We start from the raw sequence: 12,162 nt of genomic DNA on the forward strand, positions 1-12,162 counted from the left end.
AATCTTGAAAACATGCTGGGTAAAAGAAGCCAGACACAAAGTCCACGTTTTGTAGGATTCCATTTGTATGAAATGTCCAGAAAGGGCAAGTCTATAGAAATAGAAAGCAGACTTGTGGTTGCCAAGGATGGGGAGTGACTGCTAATGGATAGGAATTTGTTTTGGGGGTGATGAAAATGTTCTAAAATTAGGTTGTGGTGATAGTTGCACAGCTCCACAAATGCTTAAAACCATTGAATTATACACTTTAAACGGGTGATTTTTATGGTAGGTTATGTCTCAAGCTGTTGGCAAAAAGATTACAGGAGAAACTATAGAATTTGGGGCAATAAGTAGCTCAAAGAACGCTGGTCATTATTCTTATTAAATAGGTCTCCCAAGAGCTAATTTAAAGCCCTAAAAGTAGTGAGCAGGGGCGCCAAAATTTCTAGCTCAGCCTGGGTCTTTAAGCCACTGAGTGTCTCTGGGCGAGTCCCCGAATCCTCAGTCCATCCTGGGTCTTCCCAGAGCGACTCATAAATGAATGGGTGAAACCATCCCTTCCCATATCTCTTGGAGAGGAGCCAGGGATTCAGGAGGCAGATGCGGAATCCCCAGCGCACTTCCTCAGCTTCTGACTGAGCGGCGCTTGCCGGTGACAGGCGGGCGGGGACAACCGGAAAGGCCCTTGGAGTTCTTTCAGGTAAGCTCTGTTGATTGACAGCCCGGGGGGGTGGGCTCCCGGTGACGGCTGCCCCGCCCCCTCACGTCGAGTAGGTTGGCGCCAGTCTAAGGGAGGTGGGCGGGCCCTGGGGTCCACGGCGCCCATTGGGCGTGGGGGGAAGCTCCCGAGAGGGCCTAGGGCCCCGCCCCTGGCCTTGCGGCGGCCAATGGGCGCGGCGCGTGGGCGGGGCGTCGGCGGCGTCGGCGGCGGCCCGGAGGCTGAGGCGGCTGAGGTGGCTGAGGTGGCCGCTGGGGCTGAGGCGGCGGGCGCGGCCGGGATGGCGAAGAGCCGCGGAGAGAACGGGCCGCGCGCGCCCGCGGCCGAAGGGAGTCTGTCGGGGACCCGGGAGAGCCTGGCCCCGGGCCCCGACGCCGCAGCCGCCGACGAACTCAGCTCTCTCGGCTCGGACTCGGAGGCCAACGGCTTCGCCGAACGCCGCATCGACAAGTTCGGCTTCATCGTGGGCTCGCAGGGCGCGGAGGGCGCGTGAGTAGCTCCGGAGCTCGGGGCCGAGGGCCGGGGCTGGGTGCGGAATCCGCGCGGGGGCCCTAGACGCGGACAGAGCCTCCCTCTGGACGGACCGACATGTTCCCGTCCCAGCCTGGGACCACCGACCCTCCCCTCCCTGCCCCACCCCCACCTCCCTAGAAGGACTGACCCGCCCCTCACTCGCGAGCCCCTTCCGACCTAAGGACAGACCGGCCAGTCCTAGCTCCCCTTTGCCCCCGCCCTCCAGACACATTGACCCGCCCCCAGGAAGCGCCCACAGTGCCCTCCTCCCGACGGCGAGACAGGAACGACAGACACCTGGCCCAGCCCCATCGCTGCCACCGCGGCCCAGCCCCACTGCTGCCACCAAGGCCTTAGGCCTGATTGACTGTGCCTAACGCCCCCCACCCCGCACCTTGGAGACTCCCAGATGGCTGCCCCTCCCCCGACAGATATCCTCTCCACCCCCATCCCTCAAGACCCACAGACGCCCTGTAGCGACCCTGCTACCCCCACACCAGGGAGATACCTTAGGCAGACAGGACTTCAGAGGGACAGACCGCCCTGCCCTCATTCCACTCCAGGACAGACTGACCCTTACCTCAGGACACGCAGACTTCTGGGTGGACGGGACTGACATTGATCAGCTCCCTCCCAGACAGTCCCACCCTGGGGCAGAGAGTCCCTTCCGTTCAGGGAAGGGTCACAGAATGCTCTCCTCCCCCTTTAGAGGCAGATTTCTTTGTCACTGGCAACAGGTGGGCAGACACTCCCCCTTCCCAGTTCCTACAGGGTGACAGTGCCTCACCTCCAGGACGGTCTGTTGGTTGCCTCTGTGTATGCTGTGGAAACACTCACCTCCTCCCAAAACACTGACTCAAGGGGGCAGTCATAGAGCAGGGTCCTGCTGTAGTGCGCCCTGATCCCCCACCCCAGAGCATCCAGGATCCAGCTGGCAGGCAGAGAAATGTGAGGCAGCGTCTTCTCTCCAAGCTGGGTTACTGGGCGGCCACATTGCCCTACAGAACCCTCTGAACCTGGTCTGAACAGAGATCATATGTATAGGCTCCCGGTCCCCTTAAGAAGGATAGACTCCAGACCCCACTCCCATCCCAGCTGTCCTGTCACGTGAGACTAGTGTTCTGCACAAAACTGACAAGGCTCCCTCATGGTGCACCTCCCCTTCAACAGAGAGACTCACACAACAGGGGGCCCACAGGACTCAGCCAGAACCCTACTCCATATGATCCTTTCTCCCTTTTTCTGACTGTCCAAGGCTCTCCCAGCCCCTCTTATGACTTAGGAAAGTGCCTTTACCATGTGTTAAGAACCCCACCCACACAAGCAGCCCCATAAAGGTCACTTCCGGGATTGTACCCAGTCCTAAAGCCTTGTATTTACTAGGCCTGCTTCTCCTTTGGAGAAACGTAGCTCCCTCCCCTAAGGAGAGTTCTCTCCTACCCACTGGATCTGTCTCTTCCAGCCTCTACCCACTTGCTCACAGAAGAGCACCCCGTATTCTGATGCCTCACCTTGATTTGATGCTTTGTCACAGCTCCTTAGGGATTAGCTTTTGAGAAACCAAAGGAGACTTAGGGTTTCTTTTTTGAATTGAGGAGCAGTCACTAGGGATCAGGGCCCTGAGAGGGATGGGGTCTTGAGAAGCAGGAAAGGAGTTACCAGTTGCATTTATGGGTTCTTGAAAGGAAGAGTTTAGATTTGCTGGTGAGTTCTAGGAGGTGAGAATTCCTACTACATTCTTATAGGCAGTTAACCAGATATCAGGGTACAGAGCAGTGTGATACAGGGGAAAAGGCCAGACTTAGGAAAAATATCATACTTGCTGGCTGTGTGACCTTGGGCAAGATCCTGAATCTCTGAGCCTATGCTCACCATAAAGGACAACAGTAACATGTACTCCCAAGATTATTGTGGGAATTAAATGAATTCATGTATATGACAGTACCTAGCACAGTGCCTGACCCATGTAGTGGCCTAGAAAAATGTCAGTTTCCTTTCTTTTCCTTCTGAGGATCTGAGAATTGATGAGAAAAATGAGGGCGTACCTCTGGCATTTATGAACAGAGAGACGCCCCAGTGGGAGCACCTCCCTTTGGCTGTATTCCCTCACCAGGCAGCCAGACATCTGTCTTCTCCCACACTCCAGCCACAAACCCAGGCTTTGCAAATGCCCTCCTCATCACTGGGTTTATAGAACTGGGGCTGAGGTGGGATTCCAGGTTCCCTCCTCTCTCCCTGCCTCATTTTCTTGATCCTGTTGATCAACCTAAAATCTCTGGTGTCTGAAAACTTGGCTGTTCCCTTAGTTTATATTGTGGTTCCAAAGAAGCCAAAAGTAAGTCCCTGCCCAAGGCCAGAGGAGGGGAAGTTATGGGAAGTTTCAGGGTGACTGCTTTAAAGCTAATCTCGTGGTTAAGGGCTAGGAGTCCATGTGCTATCCTAGAGAAGTGAAACATTAGCACTGATGGCTGCATGGAGAGGGCAGGGACTCTGGCTCCAGATTAAAGGTCCATTTCAGCCACCCTGGACCAAAGGTTGTCTCAAGATGGTCAGTTTTGGCAGTTGCCAGGGGCTTAGGGGGTGGGGAAGAAAGCAGATCAGAGGCTACCCTGCTCAGGTAACTGTTATGTGCCCAGCATGAGTAGATTGTAAAATCATAGACTGTTAAAATTGGAAAGGATCTCAAGAGATTGACCCAGCTTAGTCCTTACTCTTACAGATGAGGAAACTGAGGCTCAGAGGGGCCTCTTAAGATCACACAGCTTATTAGTTGGCAGAACTAATGAGTCCAAGGTTTCTGATTCCTAGGTCAGGACAGTTTCCATTGCCTTCACCATCCATTAATATGGCCTATGGCCCCAGCAGAAAATCACATGCCGGATAGGTGGAACAGAAGGTTCTTCGCAGGAACCTGCCTGCCCTCATCTTCCCCGACTTAGCTCAGCAGTGTAGGAGGCTAACAAGGACAGGCCAACAAGGGTAAGAATATGCTATCATCACCTGTTTGTTAGAATGATCAGCTTGAGGGCTGGGACCAGGTTTATTCACCTTTTTCTACTCAGGCCTGCAGAGAAGTATGTATTTAGTATGTATTTACTGAATGACATTTACTGACAGACATTTCAAGTCAGAAGGCTGAAAGTGACCTTAGAGATGGCTATCATCATACAGATAGGTAAACTGAGGCCTGAGAGAAGTGATTAGCCTCACCTCTTCAGTCTTTTAGAATCAGAACCAGAAAATGAGCCAAGGACTCCTGATTCCCAGCCCTAGGCCCCTTACAGTTCTTCACTTGTCTGTCTTTTGAGCCTACTCTTCAGGATATCTTTGGTGAGCCTGTAATAGTCTCTGCTTTCTTGTGAGCATTACCCAGTAAGTAAGGAGAGACAAGAAAGCAACCAGCCAGGGAAGGGCCCTGTGGTTGGCATGGATATAGATGGAGGTGCTGACAGCATTAGTTCATTTGGCTTGGCTGGGGGCTGACCTGGTTGTTGAAGCCCTGGAAGGACCAGAGGAGGAAAAAGAAGTGTTTCCAGCAGGAAAGGGTGGGAAGAGTGGTGTTACCATTCCTATCACTTTGGGGTAGGAAGAACAGATCTATATGGGAAAGGTCTTTCTGTAGCATAAAGGAGGTAGTCAGAGAAGGAAGGATACCAGTTGGATACCAGGTCTTCTGGGCCAAGGGAGATGGCCTGAGAGAGGTGGGTTCCTGACCTCCGTCTTTTCCCATGTGATTGCCAGGACTGGCCTGCTAAGGCTGGAGCTTCCCACCCAGTTTCAGTCTGCTCAGTGCTGCAGGCCAGATGAGGTGAGGAGCTATGCTTTCTGGGATCCCGTGGGTGTTGACTTCCTGCTAGGGGAGAGAGGGATCTGATCTGGGTCCAGAGAGAAACATCTGGAACAGTAGTATTGTCTTCTGCTGATTCAGTTCTCCTGTCCCCTGGGCCCTCCACTATTCCTAGCCAACTATGGCAGCCCTGTGGCTTTGGAAATCATAGAACTGGCTTAATTGGCATCCCTATAGTTTGGTCTATGCCAGTTTTTGTTGGGGCAGGGCCAGGGCCCTCCTGGCAGGCCAGAGCCTGTCTCCCTGCCTTCCCACCACCTTCTCCAGCTTATAAGCTCAGAGCATCCTCTTTTCTTGAGCATTATGGTTCCCAGGAGAGCATGGAACTGGCAATGGAGTGGTCCCTGGGTGGTCCATCTGGAAGGAGGCAGCTGCAGATGTGGAGCCCTGGTCTGTGACTCTAAACCACAGGCCGTCCATTTTCTCTTTCTCTAGGTTCAAAGAAAAATCTGGTTTGGTGGCCTTTGTGGGTGTTCTGGGGCCTCAGACAAGGTTTGACTTGGTGAAGCAGGAGAGGAGACCAGTGCACCATCTGCTGCCCTGGGAAGGTGCCTGTGTGTCCGCCTGCTAAGAAATCCTAAGCTGTGGGAAAGAGATAAGGCGGTGGAGCCTACTTGATGTTTTGTCCTCCCAGCATCTGTGTCTGAAACAGAACCTCCAGAGGACCAGTGAGGCCTGGCTCTGGTCCAGCCACCCCATCTGTTTACACTGAGGTGGGGGAAAAAAGATGCTTTGTGTTTCCCTCTTTACACAAAAACTCTGGAGTCTGTTTGTCTTTGTGACTTTGGACATGTTACTTCACTTTACTAGGCCTCAATTTCTCACTGTGAAATGGTTGTGATAATACTGATTTTTGCAGGGGTTTTTGTGAGGTTTACAGGAATTGATGTTTGAAAAGAGTCTAGCACACTGTAGGTGCTCAGTGAATGTTCTTGCTGCTGCTTCTGCAGCTGCTGCTGCTGCTGCTGCTTCTCTTCCTTCTTCTTTCTTTTTTCAGTAATCTCTATACCCAGCATGAGGCTTGAACCCATTACCCTGATATCAAGAGTTGCATGCTCTTCTGACTGAGCTAGCCAGGAAACCCTGTTCTTGCTCCTTTTTAAGATTGGAGTGGCTAGTGGTTATGTCTTTTTCATTTTCTACTTGCATCTCTAGATACAGTGATGAGTGTCAGTGGGGTTCATTCCCCTGTGAGCAGGAGTGAACTGTAACCAGTGTTGTACCCTAACTTTCCCCTGAGAGGGGTAGTTACCGCCATTCTATAGGTGAGCATACCAAAGATCTGAGAAGAAAGTTTCTGAGGTTTGCCAGCTGGTAAATGGCAGAACTAGGTCTAGAACCTGTTTCCCAATGCTAAATGCAGTGACTAAGCCTTGCTTAGGTGGTAGCAGGCAGATGACAGGTGCTCACTAGTCCCTGAGGCCCCCACACCCAGAACAGGAGTTAGCAGGAACTTGGCTACCTCCCCATCCTGGTGTGGAAGGCAAGGTAGGTCTTATGACAGCAAAAGTCCATAGCCAGCCAGGTCAGAGAAGGACCCAGTGAGAAAGATCCTTGGGAGGCCCTGGAAGCATGACAAGATGAAGCCTGGTCTAGCTGTCCCATAAGCCAGAGTCCATGCTGCATTGCTGTTGACCCCAAAATACTGCTGAATGGTCATCTGACTTTGATATCCATTCTGTGCCTTTGTTTCTTTGTAGCTAAGGCAGTATTATGTTTCCTGTACAGGTGAGGAATCCCATGTTCGGAAAAGCCTTGCAGTTAGTTAACTTTGGAGCCAAATTAAGGAGGAGTCCCAGATCTTCTGATTAGGGTAGCCCAGTGCTACCCTACATGTCACTCACTGCCCATTCTCTTCCTGACTCTCAGCCATTTGAGCCTCCAGGCTAGGATACATTGTCCACCAGAGCAGAACCCAGCCATTATCCACCTATTGTCAGTGCCCTAGCTGATTACTTCATCCTGCAGGCAGTACACATGAGGGGAGGACACCTCCTTTAGAGGCTTTGCTCTTCCAGGCCCAATGACCCTCCCTGGCAGGGAGGAAACTGTCCTTTCTGCCCCACTGGCAAACCAACACTCCTGATGCTTCACCTGCTTAGAAGCCTCCTATCCAGGATTTCAGGGCAGCTGCCAAGTTTGGCTTTAATCTAGCTTACCTTTCTCTTTCCCTTCTTCATCCCACCCCAGCCTCTGCATGCCCTCTGAAGCTCCTCTGAGACTGTCACAGCTTAGTTCTTCACTGCTCATCAGGTAGGGAAGTAGGCAGCAGACTCAAGAGACTGGGAGAGAAAGCCAAGGCTTACTTTTGCCAGCTTATCCATCTTAGTAGTGAGTTTATTTACCAAACATTTATTTATTATTTATTTATTTTTAAAAGATTTTTATTTATTTATTTGGTAGAGATCACAAGTAGACAGGCAGGTGGCGGGGGTGGGGGGTAGGGGGCGGGAAGCAGGCTCCCTGCTGAGCAGAGAACCTGATGCTGGGCTGATCCCAGGACCCTGGGATCATGACCTGAGCTGACAGCAGAGGCTTTAACCCATTGAGCCACCCAGGCGCCCCTACCAAACATTGAGCATCACTGTATCAGCCCCTGTGATTGGGACAGAGGCTACAGAACTGAACAAAGCATTTGTGTCTTGTTGCCCTCAAGAGGATCACAGACTTGTTGGAAAATAGAACCACAGACAAATCATTACAGTGTTGAGCAATAAAGACTATAGTTGAGGTGTGTGGTTTCTTTGAAATATATAGGAAGAGGCAGCCAGCTTCATCTATAGGAGCCCAGAATGAAGTGACATTTGATCCAGGCCTCAGAAGGAGCAAGGAAGGGCATTTCATTGGGTGGGAGGGTACCTATCTGCAAAGTCCCCCTAAAAACTGGCTGTTTGAGAAATGTAGTGTACCAAGAGCAGAGGTGACAAGAAGAGAACAAGGCAGGTGGAGGAAGTGAAGCAGGGGGAGACTAGGAAAATAGGTTGGGAGGACCATGCCTAACCTTCAATGTCAGACTGAGGCCTCCTTTGTTTCATCAGGGTCAGTCTGGTGCTGGTATAGAGAGCAGCTGGACCACAAGCAGTGAGATCAGTTGGGGGAGTTCAGGATAGCCCAAAAGGGCTATGGAGAGGCGTGGAAGAAGTTTGGAGCTATGAGGATGAAGAAGCCAGCAAATCAGCAAGGCTTGATGCCTGACTGGCTTTGTGGACTGATGAGGAATTGGGAAGGCTTGGGACAAGCTGAAGTGGCCCTGGCCTCTCACAGAACCCATACTAGGGCCCTTTGACCACAGGGAGGGTAGGCCAACTATAGCCTTCCTCTGAAGTGGACATTGGGCTGCTGCTGACTTTGCCTTGTCACAGCCTCAGGCTCCCCAAGGTGCCTGGCATGGCTGGTATGCCCAGAACACATCAAGGGGTTCTTTGTCTCTCTCCAGTAGGAGAGTGGGTTAGCTGTCCTGGTTGGGAGGGGCTGGGTGAGTGGTACTGAGCTTTGTGCTCTCTGCCGGGTAAACATATTGGATGGCAAAGAAAGCTACAAGAAGAGCTCTCTCGGGGCGCCTGGGTGGCTCAGTGGGTTAAAGCTTCTGCCTTCAGCTCAGGTCATGATCCCAGGATCCTGGGATCGAGCTCCGCATAGGGCTCTCTGCTCAGCGGGGAGCCTGCTTCCTCCTCTCTCTCTCTGCCTGCCTCTCTGCCTACTTGTGATCTCTATCTGTCAAAATAAATAAATAAAATCTTAAAAAAAAAAAAAAAGAAGAAGAAGAAGAAGAGCTCTCTCTTCTTCAAAGAGAGAGGGGAAATGCCTGAGGGCATGGAAAACCAGCCATAAGGTGGCATGCAGCTGGAGAGGGTAGATGTGGGGCTTTGGGTATAGATAAACTGATCAAGTCTGCGCAGATGGCAGCCAGGGCCAGCTTGATCTCACCCTGAGTCTTTATCCTGTTCCTGGAGCTGGGTCCTCAGCTGGGGCAAGTGGAAATAAGTCCTGTACCTATAAGAAGGTGAACATCTTAGCACTTAGGGGCATCGCCAGTCATTTCTCAGAGGTGAAAGATTCTGGCTGGAAATGTGGGTTTAGGCCAGTAGTGGGAAAAGACTGTGAATGAGGCACAGGAGTCAAGGTGCTGGTGTTGGCTCCACCACTGACCCTTACTGTGTGTGACTTAAGTATTTCCTCTCTCCCGACCATGAGACTGATGCTCCCTGTTTCTCACTGAGCTCTTACTATGTGTGCAGCTGTGTGCTTGGCTAGGGGAATGCAGACCTGGTCCTGCCCTCCAAGGGACTTAGAGCCTAGCAAGGAATTCAGATATTCAATAGGTAATTAAAGGTGTGGCCTGTGTGCAAAAGGATCGTGAGGATCAAATGAGATAACTGGATTAGGAGCATAGCATATACAAAGACTGCTGAACAGGGGTCAGGAGATCTGAGTCCCCGAGCCTCCTCGTTGGATCCCTAACTAGTTGTGTGACCTTGAGAAAGTTGTTTAATCTTTGTAAGCCTCAGTTTCCCTCACATATAAACCAAGGCAGTTTTAATGGGATGATGCTGAAGAGCTCTTTTGCTTCTAACATTCTGAGACTGACCTTGAAGTATATGAAAAGTGCTTTTTTATGAGGTACCATGCAAGTGCATAGGGTCGTCATGGCACAGCCCACAGAGGCCGGTTCTTCCAGCATGCTCTGTTCTTCCTATAGAGGACCTCTCTTTGTGTGTAGGACCAGTAGCCCCCATGATTTCAGGAGTGTAATCAAAGGATACTTTCCTTTGTCTAGCTCCTTAGTGTGCAAAGTGCTTTCATTCCCATTGTCTTGTGGTAGTCCTTACAGGAGCAATGGGAAATCCGTAGGGTAAGTTTTATTTTCCCTGTTTACAGCCAAGGAAACCAAAGTTAGGCAAGTGATGGAATTGGGCCTGGAACCCAAGAGTCCTCATTTCCAGTTTTCTATCTTACCAGATCTGGTGGCCACTGTGTGACCTCTTTGGCTCCTCCCTGTCCCAGCTTTAGGACTTCAGTCCAACCATAAGTGTCTGTGCTTCTCCTGGTAGGCATCTCAAGTTGTTTGAGGTGTGATGAATGGTACACTTTCTGTCCCAGACCTCCAAACACAGCTCCTCACATGTACCCTAAGACAAGGCAAGACCAGCTGGCTAGTGAGGGGGCCCAGGAACATAGTGTGGAGAACTCTTGTTCCTCCAGAGTGCGGTCTGGACCCTGGGCTCTGTGTGTCCGGGAGTTATCTTTCCCAGCCAAGCAGTTTTGGAGGATGCTGCTTCTTTTCCTTCCCCTTCTGTCTTGGTTTCACAAAAAGGGAGAACCTAAATCTGGGACCAGGAGAGCCTGGGTTCAAGATGTCTACCAGCAGACCTGATTTCAAGTCCTGGCTCTGTCACTTTCTAGTCATGTGACCCCTCTGAGGTAAATGGCCAGTTGGTGGCACTGGGAGAAGAGGAGGTGTTATGAAGATAAAGAGAGGTGATGTTGGTAAACACCCAGCATAGTGTGTGCCACAAAGTAAAGGTACAGAGTGGCTCTTAAAATTCGAGTGTGAATTGTGTGAATTCAGGCCTTTGGCATAATGGTGAAGATCCAGATTCCTTCATATTCTCTGCTTACCACAGTTGGGGCCTCAGGGGTAAGGAGTCCCACTCAGCTTGTGGTCTGGAGCTTTCTGACCTTCCAGGGCAAGCTGGGAAATCCCCCCCTCCCCAATCAGTTCCTCTTTGAGTCATTTGGAACAGAGTCCTCAGGTGACCCTGACTTGGAGGATCTGATCTTCCTTCTCTTTGGTCTGTGAAGATAAAACAGAAGTGAAAATAGAGGTGTGTCTGCTGAAAAATTCAACTTGAAGCCAGCAACCATATTGCTGCTTGGGGTCTCAGCCCCCTGGGTAATGACAGTCACTTGGAGAAGAAATCAGAACTTGCATCATAATTGCCACCACCCTCCTTCTATACTCCATGTGGACTTTCATCCCAGGCTTCCTGTCCTGCCTCTGAGTGACCCCTTCCATCCTCCCAGCATAGTCACATGATAGTGCCATTGTACAGAGAAGCCTGCATGGTGGACCAGGCTGGACCATCATAATCCCCATTTTACAGAGGGAGATACCAAATCTCAGAGAGGTAAAGTGACTTGCCAAGCATCACAGTTTATGGCTGTGAGTCCACCAAGTTCCCTGGGATCAGGGCTAGTGTGCCCGTAGGCCAGTGGTCAGCACTCTGTGCTGGAGTTGAGTGACAGAGTAGGAGAAGAGCGGGGCCTCAGTTCATCACCCAGGACTATCTTCTGCTCACCTTGTACCTTAGATAGTTACTTGCTTGCTGAAAACATGTTTCTTCATCTTTGGAAGGTGGTGGGGGTTGAGGGGTGATAATTAGAGGACCTATTTCATAGGCTTGTTGTCAGGATTAAATGAAATAATGTAAGTTAAGTGCTGAGTACCATGTCTGTTTCATAGCAAGTGCCTGGTTAAGTGCTCTAACAGATATTAGGTTACATTAATTGAGTATTAGAATTGTAATGTTATAAAAGGCTGTCATCAAGCACATCTGTGTTCAGCCTTGTGCTGGGCTTCAAGGAAGATCCAGAGCTGGTATCAGGCCAGAGAGGAAATGTTCTTTACCAAGTACTTTCGGTATTTTACCCACCTGATCTCAAGGTAGAAGATAGTATTCCCATCTCACTGTGGAGAAAACTGAAACACAGAATTCCTGAGATCACAAAGCTAATGATTCTGTCAGCACACATTTATTGGGCACCAGTTCCATACAGGCTCTGTTCTAGGCCCAGGACACACTGTGGAGAATGAGATGAGCAGAACCCTCCAGGACCACACCTTCTCATGGAATGCTGCCTCAGCAGAGCGATGGTCCGGTGGAGAAGCCTTACCTGCTCCACTAGACTGCTCACATTCCCTAAAGAAGCCGTGCCCTTTTCTGTTAACTTGTGCTTGCTCATGCTGGGTCTCCTGCCTGCTGTGCCTTTTCTCCTTTCTCACCCTGGCCACTTCCTGTCACCCTTTGAAGACCATCTTAAAAGTCAGCTCCCCTTTAAAGCTTTACCTGAATAACCCCCCAACCACTATCACCACCTTGGG

At 50.9% G+C, this 12,162-nt stretch overlaps 1 protein-coding gene across 2 annotated transcripts in view; it reads left to right on the forward strand.

Annotated features, from left to right (window-relative positions):
- Positions 1-563: 563 nt before the first annotated feature.
- The window catches only part of TBC1D10A (TBC1 domain family member 10A), a 31,208-nt gene continuing 19,609 nt past the window's right edge, over positions 564-12,162 (forward strand). Inside the window, exons 1-2 of one of the 2 annotated variants that reach the window (XM_032309313.1) lie at positions 1,110-1,189; positions 4,022-4,192. Coding sequence is in view for 1 of the 2 variants with exons in the window: in XM_032309312.1 (XP_032165203.1) it covers positions 870-1,189 (320 nt within the window). In the remaining variant the exon portion in view is untranslated. Of the gene's footprint in view, positions 1,190-4,021; positions 4,193-12,162 lie in introns of both variants that reach the window. The other variant, XM_032309312.1, reaches the window with a different exon arrangement.

This window comes from Mustela erminea, chromosome 13 (genome assembly GCF_009829155.1).
Source record: "Mustela erminea isolate mMusErm1 chromosome 13, mMusErm1.Pri, whole genome shotgun sequence".
NCBI lineage: Eukaryota > Metazoa > Chordata > Mammalia > Carnivora > Mustelidae > Mustela > Mustela erminea.